Below are 19,462 nucleotides of genomic sequence, written 5' to 3' on the forward strand. Positions count from 1 at the left end.
ATATGATCCGGTCTCAGAGCTCCGTAACTTGTATTTATGTGGGTGAGCTGCTGCTGTATTATCGAAGGAGGAGGAGTGGCGTCATGGCCGGAGGATACACCCTCACCAGCGGAGTGACACTAACGAGGTCACGCTGTTGGATGTGAGTGAAGTGGACGGATATCGTGGACGGATATCGTGGATGGATATCGTGGATGGATATGGTGGATGGATATGGGGGATGTGGGTGTCAGGTGACCCGAGGCCTTTCATCAGAGCAACAGGCACACTTCAGAGGGACACACAGGTGAACCGGCACCATGAGACTCTCAACCGCCTGGACGGCACTGATTTACCTGCTGATTCATGGAGCATCCAGAGCCTACACAGGTAAACCAACTTCTCAATATATACATCCAAATATTTCATTATTAAACTAAGCTAACGGCATAACGGAGTGTTTTAATTCACTAAAAAAGAGGATGTTTTGGACCAACTTTAAAAAAAAAAAAATCCAATTGTTGCACCTAAAGTTTTTTTTTTTCTTCTAATTCTATTTAGGATTTGGTCAAACTTAAAATTATGATTTAATATCAATCTGAAACATTTATTTTACACAAGATGTACTTTCATATAAAGTAAAAAAAAGAAGATAAGGGACAAACAGCATTTTTCCACTTTGTTACAACTTCACTTCTTCACATTGGAAAAAAAAATTATATTTACAATTATATCAAAGTAAAGTTTTTTACTTTCTAAGTAAAATCTGAGTAATTCCAAATTAGTAAATGAGAATTTTTATTGACCAATTTGGAATCTCACATTCAACAAATATCTACAGAAATACACATTTTAATGTCTTTAAAATACATTATAAAAACATATCAGGACTGATATGATGTTATTATTTTAATTTAAACTTTACTGTAGAGTTAATTATCTGTTATTTTAGGAAACTCAGATGACATAACAACTACTACGTTCTATGTTCGTGCCACAGAGGATTAAAATTAAAAATATCACTGCTGATTAGGAATAAATTTGATTAAAACGTTACATAACAATACAGATTTTGTCATTTTCTGCGTGTTTACTATAAATTAGAAGCTGATTATTGGGCGTTTTTTGTTATTTGGTCAGTTTAGAGAATTTCTTCGTGATGGTTATTAAACTTTAACAAACTGCCGGCATTTTTATTTGTTGAAAATACAATATATAACAAATGTAAACGTTAAAAGGTGCTTTTATTTTTAGATACATGTTGTAGGCTATTATTTCAAAAAGAAACTAGTAAAACAGAAAAAGTTATGAAAGTAATTTTATAACATTTGTATTAAAGTAATGAGTAAGTTAGGTGGCTTTATTAAAAAGATTTCATTTCAAAATAATTGATAATTAAATGTTTTTGATGCCTTTCACTTCCGTTTAAGTTAGAAACAGAATTAACTTGATGTAAATTGGATTATTCATCCATCACAGGCAACGTCTTCAACCAGTGTTCCCATTTTAGAGGCGTCTTAGGGCCTGATCATAAACTTATATTAAATCATGTTAAATAGACATAAACTTCTTTGTGTTTTGTTCCCTCAGTGAAGAAACTGGGCAGCAGCTCTGGGAGATTTGCTAACGCCACGTTAGTGCGACTGTCTGAGTTTCTGAACGCCGGCTACAAGAAGGGAGTGAGACCGGTGAGAGACTGGAGGACGTCCACCATCGTGGCCATCGACCTCATGGTTTACTCCATCCTCAACGTGGTGAGTCTTTTTAAAATCAACATCTTTCATAATTATCTGTATTACAACATAGAAACTGTCCTCATATGCTGCAATATGACCTGATCTGATCAAATAAACATGATAATATTGTCTCTGATGACTCTGATTTCTCCTTTTATTCCACCGAAGGATGAGAAGAACCAGGTTTTGACGACGTATGTTTGGTACAGACAGGTAGGAATCATTTAAACATCATGTTATCTCCAGTTATTTCAGAAACTCAAACCTAGTTTAAAATTGTTTTTATTATCTATTTATTTTATTTAGTTTTCTAAATTTCAATTTAATTTTAATTGAATATATACTTGTTGACTCAATTTTGGTATTTTATTAAGTTTTAGGTGTATTTTATTGATTTATTTGACAGTTTTTTTTTATCCATTTTAGTCAGTTTTACTTCTTGTTATATCTTTTTAAAAGTTTATTTAAATTTTAATTGACTTTTATGTATATGACTTTTATTTATTGTGGATCGTGAGGTGTGTGCGTGTGGAGAGGGATTATTTCTATTGTTTTTATTCTCATGCACTTTGTGTTAATGACTTCTGTATGAAAAGTTCTACTGATTTATCTTCTCCGATTCCTGAATGGTTCAGTCGTGGACGGATGAATTCCTGGTGTGGAATCCGGAGGACTTCGATGAAGTCAAACAGGTTTCGATACCGACGGCCAACGTGTGGGTGCCGGACATCCTCATCAATGAGTTGTAAGAGCTCTTTATTTCTGTCACACGCTCTCAGCCGTCCCGTTGTGCTCCACATGTTGTTGTCGTTGTCATTTCTGTGTCCGACCTGCAGCGTGGACGTGGGGAAGTCTCCAGACATCCCTTACGTCTACGTGACGCACGACGGACTGGTGCGCAACTACAAGCCCATCCAGGTGGTGACGGCCTGCACGCTCAACATCTATAACTTCCCCTTCGACGTCCAGAAATGCAGCCTGACCTTCCAGAGCTGGCTCCACACCAGTGAGACTGACCATTTAAATGAACTTTCTTTTGTTCTTAAATAAGTTTTCTGCACATTCTGATCTTATCAATCCTTCATATTATCATCAGGATTTGGTTTTCTTATGGTAAAGCTTTGCAAATTGGCATTTTGCATGAAAGAAAATGCCACAAGCAGTTTATATTTATTAAGTACCTGCATGCAAAGTGCAGCCCACAGAAAAACCAACAAGCCTGAACCTGATCAATACAGTCTTTAAAACGGCACCAGGTGCCGTCGGCGGTAAGTGGATCACCTGTCCTGTCTGGAGCATCCAGCTCCCTCCTGCTGAGACGGGAGCTCACGGAGCCGAGCGGCTCGCTGAAGGCGGCCTCGCTGCCGTGGCTGCTTCACGCTGCTCCCAATATCGTGTTCTATTTTGCAGTTGATGACATCAACATCACCCTGATGCGAAGCCCCGAGGAGCTCCGGGAGGACAAGAGCGTCTTCATGAACCAGGGCGAGTGGGAGCTGCTGCACATCCTCTCCAACTACAAGATCTTCAGCGTGGACAACGACGACTACTACGCCGAGATGAAGTTCCACGTGAGTGTTTTGGATGGACTCATCAGGTTGTAGCTGTTTAAATGTGTCTAAAATTAACTATATTTAAGTGGTTAGACTTTATAAAAACAGCTGCTGAGAGGTTACGTTGGAAAAACAGACGACAAATCCAGTTTCCCAAAAAGTTAGGACGCCGTGTAAAATGTAAATTAAAACAGAATGTGATCATTTCCAAACAGACCACAAACAACACATCAAATGTAGAAACTGCAAAATGTTATTGTTTTATAAAAAAAATACGTGTTCATTTTGTAAGTAATCGAGAGAAGACTGATCATATGTGTCTCTAACTTGACTTTAAAAAAACCTACACTTCCCAGGTGGTGATCCGGCGGCGGCCATTGTTCTACACCGTGAACCTGCTGCTGCCCAGCATCTTCCTGATGGTGATGGACATCGTGGGCTTCTACCTGCCGCCGGACAGCGGAGAGAGAGTCTCCTTCAAGATCACGCTGCTGCTGGGCTACTCGGTCTTCCTCATCATCGTGTCTGACACCCTGCCTGCCACGGCCATAGGAACCCCGCTCATAGGTGCACGGAGCGTCAAAACTAATCTACTCTGTCTTTAAATTGATGAGGAAAAGTTGGTCAATTATGATGTCGGAGGGGGAAAGGATGCACGGGCAGACAAAATGAGTGGGGAACCGTCTTTGATCGACCTTACCTGTCCCGTAGGCGTGTACTTCGTGGTCTGCATGGCCCTCCTGGTGATCAGCCTCACCGAGACCGTGCTGATCGTACGTCTGGTCCACAAACAGGACCTGCAGCCGCCCGTTCCCCAGTGGGTGAAGTACCTGGTGCTGGAGAGGGCGCCGGTCCTCTTCTGCATCCACAAGAAGCACCGCCTCTGCTCCAGGCTGTCGTCCCAGGCCTCCGACCTGGAGCCCTACAAGGACAACAGTTACGGGACAGGTAAGGTGTCGGGTTACGGTGGCGGTTTTTTTTTTTTTTTTTGCTTGTAGGCGTCAGACCGGCGCTCTAAGTTGTCCCGTCTTGCAGCTCAGTGCGCGCTCCACCACACCTGTGAGATCGGCCGGAGGCTGAGTCAGCACGAGCGCGAGGCCGGCGGGCTGCTCGGCCTGCGCCTGCCCCCGCCCCGGGACAGCACGCCGCCCGTCATGGACAACATCCTGCAGGAGGTGACGGCCATACGCCACTTCCTGGAGAAGAGGGACCGGTGTCGGGAGGTGGCCAAGGACTGGCTGCAGGTGGGCTACGTGCTGGACGTGCTGCTCTTCAGGGTGTACCTGGTGGCCGTGGTGGCCTACAGCATCACGCTGGGCACGCTGTGGTCCGTGTGGCAGGTCGCCTGAGTTCCAGCCGCGCTGCTGCGGACACGTGCTCAGTAGGGGGGAAGCAGGAAGTTAGGAACGGCCGGGGTTAGAGGCTGTGTGCTCGGTGGAGGTCAGAGGTCACAGGGAGGCACTCACACGGGGATGAAACGGTCGTAGGTATATTTGACACATTATCCCTCCAAACATCATCGTTTTAGGTTTTAAAATGACTTTAAAGCAACCTGAGACGTGTTATCGGGGTCGACCGACGCTTTGAGGGCTGAAACTGGAAATGCACTTTTCATCCATCATTATGAGGGTTTACAAAGGATGATAGTGACACAACGATCCCTGATACTCCAGCCGAGGAAACGCTTTACTGTCACATATTCAAGTTATTTAATGACACAAAATGCAAATGAAAATAGTTTAAAAACGTTATTGTGATGAAGCTGGAGATTTACAGTGAAGAAGAAAACTTGAACTCTCAACTCGGTGACTAAGTTTTGGTATTACTGTTAAACATCTGTCTAAATATTCAACATATCTATTCGCCCGTACATAAATCAGATAAGTAATAAATAAGCAATTTATATTGTTGAAAAATTGTTTGAAAAACTGTTTATATATTATGGAAAACGCCGCATGTCCTCTTAATTTGAAAATAGATTAATCAAACTGAATATTTATTGACACACTTTGAGATGCATATTGATTGGTTATTTATTTATAACATTTCTTGTAGACCGAGTTCATGCCACTGTATATCGTAAGCCTGAGAAAAGTTGTGGAGTTATTATAGAAATATCAGACATCTTCAATCTATTGGGATTTTGAATATAATTAAAATATGTTTGGATAACTCTCTTGTAGACGGCAACAGATTTCAGTTGTGAAGTTTCTTTAATTGTGTTGTTGTGCCAATGAGATAATATGGAATTACTGATGTTGTATATGCTTATAATAATATTTCACTACATGTAACAATGTTAAATTATAACTAGTTAAAAATGACCACAATTATCGCTCAAATCAAACTTTTACCATCTTCACTTTGCTTTTTTTATGGAAGTCCAAGTGTGCCAGAATTATTATTATTATTATTTTTAAACAGTAAATAAATCAAATAAATGATAAATGTATAGATAAAATGAAAAATCACATGAAGTATATTATTAAAACTTGTGATTATTATGAAAATTGATGTCAACATTTATTCATGCTATGTTAGTGAAATACACAATATCATTATAAAACTAATAAATCTTTGACTCTTGTTTTTATTTCTTTCCAACTGGTTCATTAATATGATTCCTGCATTTACTCATTTGATTGTGTAACTGTTGAGGTTTGTAGCTGTTGTTAGTTCAGATCTGAACTTTCCCACTACAGCTGTTTGACTAATATGGTGGAAAATGTATCCACAACAAAATCAAACAGGAACACATCACCTTGTAAATAAACCCTCAGATAGACTGTGATGTTCCATAAACAAAGAGTAAAATCTCAACAATCCTCTGAATCAGAGACAATTCATTTTCATGAACCTGTTTTAAGTCATAAAATATTGACGTGAAAATAATCTGATTTGTGAATATATAATTTGTGCAGCAACGACACAGTTTTCTTATTTACCACAATCTACAGGTTAACTGGGTTATCTCATGCAGAGCCTGCAGTTCAGCCCAGCAGCCAGAAGATGGCACCATTGCACAACCACATCAGCAGCTCTGAAGGTCTCTGTGTCAGTGGCCGGACAGACGCTTCTTTATCACATCTCTTATTTTAATCATCCAAAATGATTTTACAGTGAATGCGGAGATAAAATAAGTTCCCGACATCCTCTCTTTCATCGTTAGCCGTGCGGCGCTCGGTGTATTTGGGGTTATTTCTGGACTACAAGTGTCTACAAGTGGACAGTGTCTTTGCAAAACCAGTAAATCTCTTACATTTTGCATTATTTCAAGAGTTTTTGATGTTATGATGATTTAAATCATCATCGGCCATCACACAGGACCTCTGAACAAATATCTTTATGACTTATATGTTTACTATTGTTATGTCATGTCCATGTCTGACTGAAGGGCTGAAACAAGGGGATTCTGGGTAAGTGTCAGTCAAAAATCTAAAATATGTGACGTCTTCCTCCCGACTGCCTCCCTGAGTCTGAGCCCCTTTAGGACCACAAAACCCCCGACTTGTAAGAACACACAGGGATGTCACATGTTGGTTTTTTTTTAACTTTTTATGCTCCTCCACCTCCACAACGTTAAATCTGTTCTGCAGGTCACGTGGTTCAGAAACAGTCGGAAGTGAACTTTACTTCAAACAAGACACATCAGGACTGACGGCGTCTTCAGATATGTGGGTCAAAGATCAGTCCTGAAACCACACAAAGGCCCCTCACTGTTCATTCTACCAGCCTAACAAACCGTCCTCCACCTCCTGCTACTTCCTTCCTATTACCCCCCCCCACTCCCCCCACCACCACCACCACCTCCTCCTCCACCCCGAAAAAATAAATAAGATCAAAGTGTTTCTCCCTCTCATTTCCTGTTTTTGTTTTCTGCCAAAGTAAAGAAGAATAAATAAATCTGCGCTGTGTTTTGGGTGTAAAAGTGGGGAGTGTTGTGCATAAGAGATCCGGGAGAAGAGCAGCTGCCTCATTAGCTTCCAACGCACGAGAAGGCCGAGATGTGTGATTCGGCTGGCGGAGACGGAAACGAGCGAATATATGAGGCATCACCGGGACGTACCGGAAACACGTGTGATGTGATATTTATTTGTTGGACACGCTCAGGCTCGTCTCGTCAGGCTTCATTGGGGGCGAAATTACAGCAGAGCTGACGATGAATATGTTGTGTCGGGGAGATGTGAAGGGATGTTGCATGTATCTACAGACATGCAACAGACGGCAGCAGGATGACGACACGCCGCATGTGGCAATAAAAAGGCGGTTAAAAGGAAATGTTTCGGGGTTTTTCGACTCTGACTCAACATTCGAAGGTTTTGCCTCATTTTTCTCCGCAAAAAAAAAAAAAAAAAAAAAAAAAAAAAAATCCTCCAAACGACTTCTGAAATGATGGAAATGATTCATCTTCTGGGGAGGTTGAGGGGATTTTGGCCAAATGATACAATAATCCAACCCAGGATGGCATAAATCACCACAGACCAAAAACGTGTAATAGACACGCACGTCCACCGCAGCAAAGCGTGTAACTGTCACGCCTGGACGTTGCCGAGCTATTTCAACGCTTTGCTGTAATATCGAGTTGCTCAATCTGTATGAATCATCATCTGGGAACTATCAACTGATGTGGCCGTCGGTCCTAAACGAGCAGGACGTAGAAGTCAAGACGGATGAGTTGAAGAAGGAGAAACAACCTTTTTTTTTTTTAAGTCGTTTTAAGCTGAAGACCTGACGTGTGACCGGCGTAGTTTACTGTGGGTTTATTTCATAAATTGGACAGATTATCTTTAAGCATTGGTAACGTTCAGATGTGGTGATGCTCCGTCTGCAGTGAACATCAGACAACTGGTCAAATGTGGGTGAATTTAAAAGCTGACGCTGCATTTCAGTGGATTGTTTTGTGTCGGCCATCTTTTCTTTGTAACCTCAGAGTCACCAAATCGACAGATAACAGCCAAGTTAATATTTTTTTTGGAAACGAGGAACCAGCCTGTAAATTCATGCAGTTTAACAGAATGCAGCTTTATAAGATTCATGTTTCGTTTACTTTGCTTTGTTTCATACCTCTGATCGTGATTTCCAAGTCTGCCAGCAGCAAGAAGCAGAAGCACCAGTGTTCCTGTTCCCTGGTCTGGTGGGTTGGTCAGACGGCTGTGATTGGCTGGAAGACCTGTCAATCAATCTAATGTGACCAATCAGTTTCCATGTATGGAGGACCTGAAGGGTTGTACACATGTTTCTGTCAAAGTCTCAAGTAGAAGTACAAATCTGAGGTATTTGTACTTTACTTGAGTATTTCTATTTGATGCAGCTTTGTACTATATTTGTCTGGCAACTTTAGATTCTTCTAAGATGACAGGTTTTTTATACTCTTTTGGTCATTTTGCTTTTTTATGGAAGTCATTGTGTGCTTTTTTTTTTTTTTTTTTTTTAAGTGAATTAAACACATAAATGTTAAATGAACAAATAAAATCTGAAATTGCATCTCTTATTAAAACTTGAGTATTATGAAAATAGATTTCCAACTTTATTGTTTTTTATTTATTAAATTCTTTTCTGCGTTTACTCAGAACTTTGTGTTTTTTTCTCCCAGTAATCACGTGATGACCGTTCATATTTATCTGCTTTCCCTGGATACAAAAATGGATGTAAATTAGTTTACAGCAACAGTAACATGCTGCTGACACGTTGATGCTTCAGTATTAATTATCTAATAATGTTAGAGGGACCAAAACTGAACTTTTACTTTTATACTTTAACTACTTTATGCAGACAATACCAGGACTTTTCCTTAAAATGGAGTATTTTTACTTTGCTGTTGTGGTACTTTTACTTTTGAATACTGCATCTATGACCTCTGCGGCATCAAAGAGGCAGAACGGATGAACACATGTTGGCAAACAGCGCTTTAACCACAAACACTCAGATAAATAAAAGTTTTAGTTTTTTTCAGTGCGGAGGAAAAGAGGGCTAAGAGACAACGTGAAGTCCAATTTTTATTTTCTTCTAACTGCAGATTGAAAGTATACAACTGAACATCATGATTTGATTTTTATTATGAGACTCATAAATAAAAATACAAAAAAATTTCCACTACAAAAAACAATCTACTGTTAGTAGGATGTAAAAAAAAGAAAAGAAATATTCTTTATATTTTCACTATCAAAGGCACAACATTGACTTTATCGACAACATGGAGAAGAGAACCTGCAGCATTAAATCTTTTATTTTTCCTTTTTATTTTTTTTTTCACACTCCATCAGAGAACACTGAAATGTTACAAAGAGATGTGTCTGATTCTACATGGAAAGAAACAAAACAAAATAAAAGAACAACCTCTATATCAACAGACGGTGGCTATAGATTGGTGGCACAGCTCAACAGGAAACGTACTGCCACGGAAACAAACAAACAAAAACAAAAAATAGCACGTTGTCGCTGGAAAAGACAAAGGACCTTTGCAAAGCTCTAATGCAAATTTAAAAAAAAAAAAAAAAAAATTACACAAACGACAACAATAAGAGAACAAAATAAAGAAAATAACATAATAATTGGGCACCTTCTAAGATTAGGCTAAGATTAGGTGCTGAGGTAGACAAAAACTATAACAATTCAAATCATAATAAAAACACTATTTTCTTAATACAGAGCAACTCGACTGGCACTTGTGCTGTCACGACAATGGAGGAGAGAAGTAGCACAGACAAGCCAGGGAAAGACAGAGAGAGAGAGAGAAAAGCTTCGTTACATAAAACGCTTCGTTACGCTTGGTCCGACAGGGCGATTGGTCCTCAGTGCTAATATAAAAAAATACAATGTCTTGGTGCTTTGTTACTCAAACAATTTTAGTCTAGACCTCGATGGCACATGCGTTGCAACACTGCATGAAATGGCTACTTTGTTCTAGAAACACCACACCAAAACACAGAGTGCCAGCTCCAGGGATGCCATGATTCCTCTCCGACGAATTCAACACCCCCGCCCCTCACCTCCCCCACCCTCCCTCCACCCTCCCCACGCATCCTTTTCTTTTTTTTATTAAATGCATTTTGTAGAAAATAACAAAAAAGTACTTTAAGAAAACAGAAGTAAAGCAGAAGGGGAAACACCCCTCGTGCCCACCTCCCCACATTGGAGGTTTTTTATTCTTTTTTTTTTTTTTTTTTTTTTTTCCCCCCCAAGAACAATATCTCGTCAGCAAACCTGTTGCTGACACAAAAAATAAACAAAAAAAAGGAGAAAATTTCAAAGCGACGGTCCGGAGTGGAGGAGCAGACGACTCGGGACAAAAAAAAAATAAATCTGCTTCATCTGCAAGCAAATTAAACCCAAGTTTCTCCACTGCAGCCCGACTAAGTTTCAGTAAAATTCTCCTTTTGTTTTGCTAAATAAATGCTTTTTGGGCGCCAATCACAGCCGAAGAAAAGAAGTGAATGCAGAATCCCTGTCGCTATTTAAACAGCATTATAAGGGGTTTATTGCAGCCTTTGAAAAAGAAGCCCCGCTCTATTCAGGATTTAAACAAACCCAAAAAATGAGAAGACAAAAAAAAAAAAAATCAGGTCATTTTCGAGCGTCATGACATCCCTAGGGTGCTGGAGACACCATTTTTATTTTTCTTCTGAAAATACAGAAACTAAGCGGATATAGATGGATATTTTTGTTGAACAATTTCCATTTTTAGGCACAAAGATAGAAGTACAGAAACATCGGAGGAACACTGAGGGAAGAACTATATCAATGCCAATGTATACATTTTTTTTTTTTTTTTTTTTTCCCCAACAGAAAAAAAAAAGTGGCATAGAATAACATTTTATTTTGTATCTGATCTGATTAGTGCATTTTTCCACTAATACACACACACACACGCACGCACATAGTTACGCACTCGTTTTTTACGCACTCTTTCACCCGCACGAAAAAGTAGAAAACATTCAGAGGACGATGATGGGAATAATGTGACAGAACAGGTCTTGCATTGTGGCGTTCAGACTGAACCGTGACTTGGTATTATTTATATTATAGTGGGTGGATATTATATGAGGGTGAAAAAAGCCCCCTCGGCTCACAGTGTTTGAGAATAAAACGGCAAGAACACCACGGGACATGCCATCCCTTCTTCTTCTTTTTTTTTTTTTTTTCAAGTACAAAAACAAAACAAAAAAAATATGTCGACAGTCAAGTTTGATTGAAAAATTGTGAATGACAAGTACTAATTGGTCGGTTTTGGCAGCGCCCCCCTGCCGTCCCGTATTTTATAATCATCTTTTTTATTTTATTTATTTTTTTATTCTTGTTGTCGTTTAACTTTGTCACATACACACACGCTCGTAAAGTTTGCGGCGGAGAGATTTAGTCCTTCACCTACAATGCAATTGACACCCAGAAAAAGCAACACTTACCGTTACAACATGTTCACACACATGATTTTTTTTGTCCAACAATATCAAAGAGGAGCAAGGCAAAAATGATTCACACCCAGAGAGGAAATAATAAAAAAATAAAAACAGGTAATAAAAAAAAAAAAAAAAAATACAAATATTTGTGCCCTGCTGTAACCCTCCACAAATGGAAAAAGGACTGACACTGAATACAAAAATATCACAATTTTTATATATCAAATTGCCTCTGTTGGCTCTTGTTCAGGAATACACTCATTTCTCCAGAGAACTTGTCTGCCGGGAGAATCTCTATTTTTAACCTTCTGGTTTTTACGTTGTTTTTTTTGTTGTTGTTTTGTTTTGATTACCACTTGCAGTTCCAATTGTCCAACGCACTTCTGCATCGCTGCAAATACGACCTGTCCCGGGCGCGCCGCCGCTTTTCACGACCCTTACTTTTGTGTTTGTGTTTTATTTTTTCTTCACATTACAAAACTAACAATTCTATTCACATATTTTCAAGTTTAAATTCTTGTTTTTTTTAAACCCTCTTAAAAAGCAATAGTACTTCCTCTTATCTGCCGCCATCCCTCGAACTCATCACTTAAGGCTTCAAAATTGCTTCTTTTTTTTCGTTTTTTTTCTTGCTCTGCTCTTTCTGTGGTTGGAGGTGCAGGGGGAGACTAGAAGACAAGAAGAAACATCCATTCGAATGACTTTTCCTCATCCTATCCACCTTTACTTTTCTAACCTCTCACCCTTTTATATACATTTTCCTTAAAACACAAACAATCATAAATCAAGTAAAAAAAAAAAAGCATGAGATGAAGTAGCAACGATGAAATAATGCAAAACACAAACAAATTTTTTTTTGCTTTTGCTAAAAAAAAAAGAAAACAACTTAGAGGTAGCTTTTATAACAAATGACCAAACCTTCCAGCTCTTTAACAAGCAGGTTAATAATACCGAGTTTGGTAACAAGTAATGCACAAAGAAAAAAAAACCCAAAACAACAAATCTCTTCACCGTGGCACTTAATTTTTTCTGTCACGCGACGCTTCATCACGTTTCTGCGATGCGTCGTTCCCACTTACGCTCATGAAATGAAACAAAAGGGAAAAAAAAAATAAAAATACACAAGCAACATGAGGTCACAAAAACGAGGTAATTCAAGTACGATGTGTTGAGCTCCAACTCAAGGTCAATAAAAACAACAACGACAAATGAAACAAGAGACGAGAGAGACGAAGCGCGGGGACAAACAAAACAAACCCCACAGAGAGAGTTGATTTATTCTGTCGTCTTATACTGGTGCCCCCCTCCCCCCTCCACCCTCCCTCCACCCTCCCTCCACCCCCTCCGAGCTGCGTCTCCTTCCGATCAGTGATTTCCCCCCGTATTTTTTTTCCGTACAGTATGCGATCAACCCAGAAAGCGGCGGTGACGCGGTCGAACCGTCCCGCCGGGGATCGAACCATCCCGCCGGGGGTCGAACCGTCCCGCCGGGGGTCGAACCGTCCCGCCGGGGGTCGAACCGTCCCGCCGGGGGTCGAACCGTCCCGCCGGGGGTCGAACACGCTGCGCGCAGAAAGACGGAGATTCCCGGTTTTTAAGGAAGCGTTTTCCGAGAAGAAGCGACGCTAGCGTTGCAGCGTCCTCTGGAAAAGGCTGGAGATGACAGATTCTGCTCGAAGCTCCGCTGCTAATTCAAATCAGTGCAAATATAATGGTGGATGTGCATCATCCAAACCAAACACCTGCAGGAGAAGCAGGACCGCGTTCTCAAATAAAACCGACTGAGAACAAACTGAACGTGGAGCTTTTGAATTTAAGCTCGAGCTGCTGAATGTGCAACTCTGACATCGTCTTAAACTAATGACCTCTAAAGGCGGGAATTCTCCGACTCCGAGCGTGAAGGCGTGTTTTGAGCTCGACCTCGGATGAACCCGGTTTACCGGCTTTCACATTCGGGTTCTTTTTTGACGCCGTATAACAGTCTTCGCAAAAAACCGCCGCACCGCCTCGTTAAGGTGTGCAGCTAAGGCATCCTCAGCGCTTCTCCGACATTCACTACGGGCGGTCAAAGTCACAGGACTCCCACGGACGGCGGCGCCGGCGACCCCCCCCCCCTCACCATCCCCCCCCCCCTCCACCTACCACCACCCCCCCCACGATGAGTCGCTCCGTTGCCGCGGTGAACGGATGGAGATCGGCGGTGGTCTGTCTGTCAGTTTGTGTGATTAGTGTGAGATAATGGCAGCCGTCCGGTTACACAGTGTACATGGGTAGAAGCGGTCCGGTTATCTATTGCGTAATACGTGAGCAGGCTGGGTTTAATGTGGAGTTATGATTCCATGAAAAAATATATATACCGACATCAAACAGAGACTGTTGTCGTAGTTTTGTTTTACCTGTGCAATCAAGCCATGATAAACGATGCAGAGCTAATAAAAATATATATGTATATATATATATACATATATATATAAATATATATATACATATATATATATATGACGAAAAAAGTGACACAAGTCTGCCTTCCGGGTTCTCGTGGGGAGAACCGAAAGATTCAGAACCAGGAAGACTACTGAGAAAACAAACTGAGGAGACTTCCAAAATGAAAAGCAGCACTAGCATCTACCCCCCCCCCCCCAACAATCCCTCCCCCCCGGTCACCAAAATGGGCGCTGAGTTTGCAAGTATTTCCAACGCTCCCACTCGTCCAGTCGGACTGTTTCATCTACTGCATAAACCCGCCGGCTCCTCGCTGCTGATTCTCAGGGGCTATCTCGCTGCCACCGCCGGGATCCCGAAGGGTTTCATCTTTTAAAAAAAAATAATCGTGGGGCACGATCGTCCGAAAGAAGTCCACTGAAAGTCCGGAGCGTCTCGGTCCTCCGACGGGAACAACCGCAGATCGTGAAACCGAATACTCGTATCGTATTCACACGTTCTTCTTTCGATCCGACTAGAAGCGTGAACGCAGCGAATTAAACCGATTACCTACAAAATAAAAAAAGAAAGAACTCAAAGAGGATGGAGAGGCTCCGCCTCCTGGTGGCGCCGGTTCAGATAGCGCCTGAGAATCGGCTTCTCCTCCGGCAGCAGCAGCATCGAGTCGCTCTGCAGCTCGCTGCGTGAAATGACCTGAAACAATTACAGATGTAGTGAATGACCCGGTGAATCCGAACTATGGTGGAGAAATCATGGCTCTCCGTGTCCAAAAGTCTTCCTCCTCCTCTTCCTCTTCTTTTTTTTTTTGTCCCAACCGTCACCGAACCTCTTCACCCCCCCCCCCCCCCCCCGTCGCTCGTCGCCGCCTTTTTGCATCAAAAAGAAAAAGTAATAGAAAACAAACCCTCTTTGCTTTCGAGGTCTCTTTCGCCGTCGACATCCCTCCACCCCCCCCCCCCACCCCCCCCACCTCCCCCCACCCGCTCCGTTACATTCCCCTTACCTCTCCACGTACCCCCCCCCCCCCCTCTTCATTCACTTCCCCACCGTGCTCAGACGTAGCACAGGTACAGGTAGGTCTTCTCTATGCGCCAGTCCGGGGGGACGTCTTCTGGCTTGTGGCCTTTCATGTGCTTCTGCATGGCGGACAGGCTGGGGCAGTACTCCAGGCAGATGGTGCATTGGTAGGGCGACGCGCCGTTGTGGGTGCGCAGGTGCTTAATCATGGCCGAGTAGTCCCTGGATCGCTGGTGGCACAGCTTGCACTCGAATGGCTTCTCACCTACGGAGGACAGGACGGGGACGGGGACGGACAACAGCCGTGTTAGCCACGTTCAGGAACAGTATTATCAGTGTGAAGTGTCTTTTTAGTGTCGTGTGGTTGGTTGTTTTTACTATTTATCCTCGAAGATTAAACCTGATTCTGTCAGAAGTCCTTTTCTGTTTCAAGGTAAAACACAACAAGTACAGATTTCTATTTCTCAAGCTGTTTAACTGATTTAAGTGTCTTTGCTGTGACGTCAGCGGTGTTTAGTGCCACATGTAAAGACATTATGAAGACAAACTCTACATGACTGAGATTACTATATATTAACCAAACAGACATGAACTTTCATGACCTCTGACCTTTCTGTAAACGTCAGCAAACACGTCACATCTTGCGAAATGTAACGGGGAAAGTACCTACCCAGGGGGAGGAGCTTAAAAAAGTACCAGGAAACGGAGTTATTGGAACTTAAAAGGTTCTCAGTTCCCCTTGTGGGACCACAGACGGTATCAAAGTGGACGGAGCTTCTCGTGTCTGTGTGTGTTTACAAAAACAGCCCCGTCGTCATGGAGATGAGGAGCGCCAATGAGATCTAAATGAGTGAAAAATTGCTTTTTACAGAATATCTAATCAGGTGTTCGGGTACGCTCGACGAAACACAGCCAACTCCTCCAGGTGTCAGGGGGGGTGGTGGTGGTGGTGGTGGTGGTGGTGGTGGTGGTGGTGGGGGGGGGGGGGGCTGCTATATTCAAGAGGCACATTTCAATTCAGCGACAGCAGCCCGTCTTCAAACGTGCTAATGATTTGAGTGATGGCGGCGAGTAATCCAGCGGCGCTCGAGCCCAGCAGACGCAAATTAGACATGTAAATGCTGACCTTTACCAACGGCATCTGAAATGAGCTGTCGGAAGAGATCTGGCCGCCGCGCCGCGCCGCTGTCACCTTTCAGCAGGCGAAGCCTCACGAGCGAGCTTCGGCAGAACGGGCGTCTTGTTCCTTTTTTTTTTTTAAGCCCTGGTTAACCTTGACCTACGCTGCGGTGCAAAGGGGGGCGGGGCTACTGCCACGCAGCCAATAGGCATTAAAAGCAGCGCTGGACACCTACATGATGTTAATATTGATAACCGGACTGTAAACAGGGTCGCTTCAAATAACCAGCTAATAATGAATCGCAAATGGGGCTCCGGTATTGATCCGCCATTGGCATTTGGGATGTGTGGAGCGGGGAGGGGTGGGGGTGGGGGTGGGGTTGCCAATGTCGATGATTCATCAAGCAGCTCCCTTTTGTGCGAGGTGGCCTTTGACTGTGAGCTTGTCACTTGCTCTTGTTATCTGCTGTTGCTCTCCGGCTTAATGCAAAGCCCCCCCCCCCACACCTCACCCCCTCCCCCACACAAAAGGGGAAAGGGTGGACGTGTGGAGGTGGTAGTGAGGGGGGGGAGCCAATTATTGGACAGGCTGCCTTGATAGTGTGGCTTAACAGCTGGCTTATTGAATGGGAGATGGGAGAGTGTGTGTGTGTGTGTGTGTGTGTGTGTGTGTGTGTGTGTGTGTGTGTGTGTGTGTGTGTGGAAGCATAAAGCCTTGGCTGCGTGCCATCCTGGTGAGCACGCCGCGGTATCCTCGCTCAGTCCTCCCGCGTGGACCGCCCTCGTTCTCCAGGGCAGCCGGCTTATCACTGTGTCAACATTTTTATGGGGCTCTAAATATACCCGGATCAATACCGAGTCTTCTGAGACATTCGTCTACTGTATCGCAGCAACAGAGATATTCATCTGGTCGGATTTCCTTCCTTTAACGGGCTCTGTGTCCTGAGATCAGAGGGTTTCAGCCCGTCTCACTGATGCTATTTTAAAGTGTCTATCGTACCCTGAAATAGAGCTTCACTGACGCTGGATTTTTCAAACCAATGTTGGTGTTAATATTCGACAGTTTACACAATAATCCAGCATGTAAAGAACACATAAAACACTTTAAAGGATGCAGGAAACAGTGGAAAGTACGCAAAGAGACGATGGATGTCAATTCCATGTCAGTGGGCTAAATACACAGAAAGCATTTGTTTAATCTGAACACATCAACTCACACGATGAGGAAGAGGTTGTGAGAAGATGCATAAACAGTAAACTTGATAAATAGTTCTTTATTAAAGGTCCCATATCGTATAAATTTCAGATTTTGACTACTGTAAGTTTGTGATGTCACTAATGTCATATTTCCAAGCACGGACTGCTTTCCAACCTTTAATGTGGAAGAAAACGCACAGTGAAGAGCTAAAAGCTACAAGGACAAAGAAAGCCTGTGATTGGCCTCAACGTTTTGTCAAACTATTATCCATATTGGATAATCCTGTCCACCCTCTCCTCCACCTGCTGCAGGGACAGAGGAGGACGTTCTCCAAAAGATTCCTCCAGCTCCGCTGTCACAAGGACAGATACAGGAGATCATTCCTGATACAGGAGATCATTCCAGATACAGGAGATCATTCCAGATACAGGAGATCATTCCTGATACAGGAGATCATTCCAGATACAGGAGATCATTCCTGATACAGGAGATCATTCCAGATACAGGAGATCATTCCTGATACAGGAGATCATTCCAGATACAGGAGATCATTCCAGATACAGGAGATCATTCCTGATACAGGAGATCATTCCAGATACAGGAGATCATTCCAGATACAGGAGATCATTCCAGATACAGGAGATCATTCCTGATACAGGAGATCATTCCAGATACAGGAGATCATTCCAGATACAGGAGATCATTCCTGATACAGGAGATCATTCCAGATACAGGAGATCATTCCAGATACAGGAGATCATTCCAGATACAGGAGATCATTCCTGATACAGGAGATCATTCCTGATACAGGAGATCATTCCAGATACAGGAGATCATTCCTGATACAGGAGATCATTCCTGATACAGGAGATCATTCCAGATACAGGAGATCGTTCCAGATACAGGAGATCGTTCCTGATACAGGAGATCGTTCCAGATACAGGAGATCGTTCCTGATACAGGAGATCGTTCCTGATACAGGAGATCGTTCCAGATACAGGAGATCGTTCCTGATACAGGAGATCGTTCCTGATACAGGAGATCGTTCCAGATACAGGAGATGGTTCCAGATAGAGGAGATCGTTCCTGATACAGGAGATGGTTCCCAGATAGAGGAGATCATTCCTGATACAGGAGATCGTTCCAGATACAGGAGATCATTCCTGATACAGGAGATCATTCCTGCCGACCGCAATAAGACTGTACAATAACTCACCTCTGGCAAAATAATATCACATAACAACAGCACTGTTGACTGTGTTTCTTGGTTGTTTGTATATAATATATATAGATATATACTGTACTGTATATACTGTATATACTGTGCATTTTATATTTTATATTTTTTTACTGCTATTTTATTGCTTTTTATTATTCTATTATTATCTTATTGCTTCCTGTATGCTGCTGTAGTGAAAAAAATTCCCCTCGGGGATTAATAAAGTAAGTAACTACCGACCTACCTACGTGTGTCACTCAGAAAAGAGTCAGCCAATCAGAAAAGAGGATCTTTTCTATCAATAACGCCTTAAAGACACAGACACAGAAAAACAAGCCTGTTCCTCGTAGAGCTCCAGAGAAAAGTTTATGGTGCTTAAAACCACAGAAATATCTTCTCGTGAACATCAAGGCCGCAAATAAAACACCACATACGGGACCTTTAAAATCAAAAGACAGGTTTTGTCCTTTCAGTACCTGTGTGCACACGGTAGTGGGTTTCCAGCTGGTGCTTGAGGCTGAACTTCTTCCCACAGCCGTTACATTCATAGGGCTTCTCCCCGGTGTGGATGCGCTTGTGGCCCTTCAGCGTGCTCTCATCTCGGAAGCAGCTCCCGCAGAACTCGCACTCGAACGGGTGGTCGCCTGCTGAGAAGGTGGCGACACAGAGGGGAGACTTACTTCATCTGCAGACCGGGACGGACGCACAGACGAGCAGCAACAACACAACCGTGAAGCTCCGCCTTTCTTTACCTGCACAAATCAAACTTTAAGAAGACTTGGTTACGTTGTGGTGCCAAAAAT

The 19,462-nt window shown here is 42.6% G+C and overlaps 2 protein-coding genes across 6 annotated transcripts in view; one reads left to right on the top strand and one right to left on the bottom strand.

Moving 5' to 3' along the window:
* The first annotated feature begins 299 nt into the window (after positions 1 to 299).
* On the top strand, positions 300 to 4,617 carry LOC138195891 (5-hydroxytryptamine receptor 3A-like). Its single transcript, XM_069145536.1, has 9 exons — positions 300 to 369; positions 1,570 to 1,733; positions 1,884 to 1,928; positions 2,351 to 2,460; positions 2,552 to 2,721; positions 3,126 to 3,286; positions 3,625 to 3,835; positions 3,980 to 4,216; positions 4,304 to 4,617. Exons 1-9 carry the CDS (start codon positions 300 to 302, stop codon positions 4,615 to 4,617), a joined length of 1,482 nt encoding a protein of 493 aa, XP_069001637.1.
* A 10,520-nt stretch (positions 4,618 to 15,137) lies between these two features.
* The window catches only part of zbtb16a (zinc finger and BTB domain containing 16a), a 130,814-nt gene continuing 126,489 nt past the window's right edge, over positions 15,138 to 19,462 (bottom strand). For all 5 annotated transcript variants that reach the window (XM_069145842.1, XM_069145840.1, XM_069145837.1 and 2 more), the window contains 2 exons: positions 19,136 to 19,306; positions 15,138 to 15,388 (listed from right to left, as the gene is read on the bottom strand). In XM_069145842.1, the coding sequence (XP_069001943.1) occupies positions 15,159 to 15,388; positions 19,136 to 19,306 (401 nt within the window). In that variant the 3' untranslated portion in view covers positions 15,138 to 15,158. The remainder of the gene's footprint in view (positions 15,389 to 19,135; positions 19,307 to 19,462) is intronic.

This window comes from Embiotoca jacksoni, unplaced genomic scaffold (assembly GCF_022577435.1).
Source record: "Embiotoca jacksoni isolate LCO1_2020_lvr unplaced genomic scaffold, fEmbJac1.0.p SCAF_13, whole genome shotgun sequence".
NCBI lineage: Eukaryota > Metazoa > Chordata > Actinopteri > Embiotocidae > Embiotoca > Embiotoca jacksoni.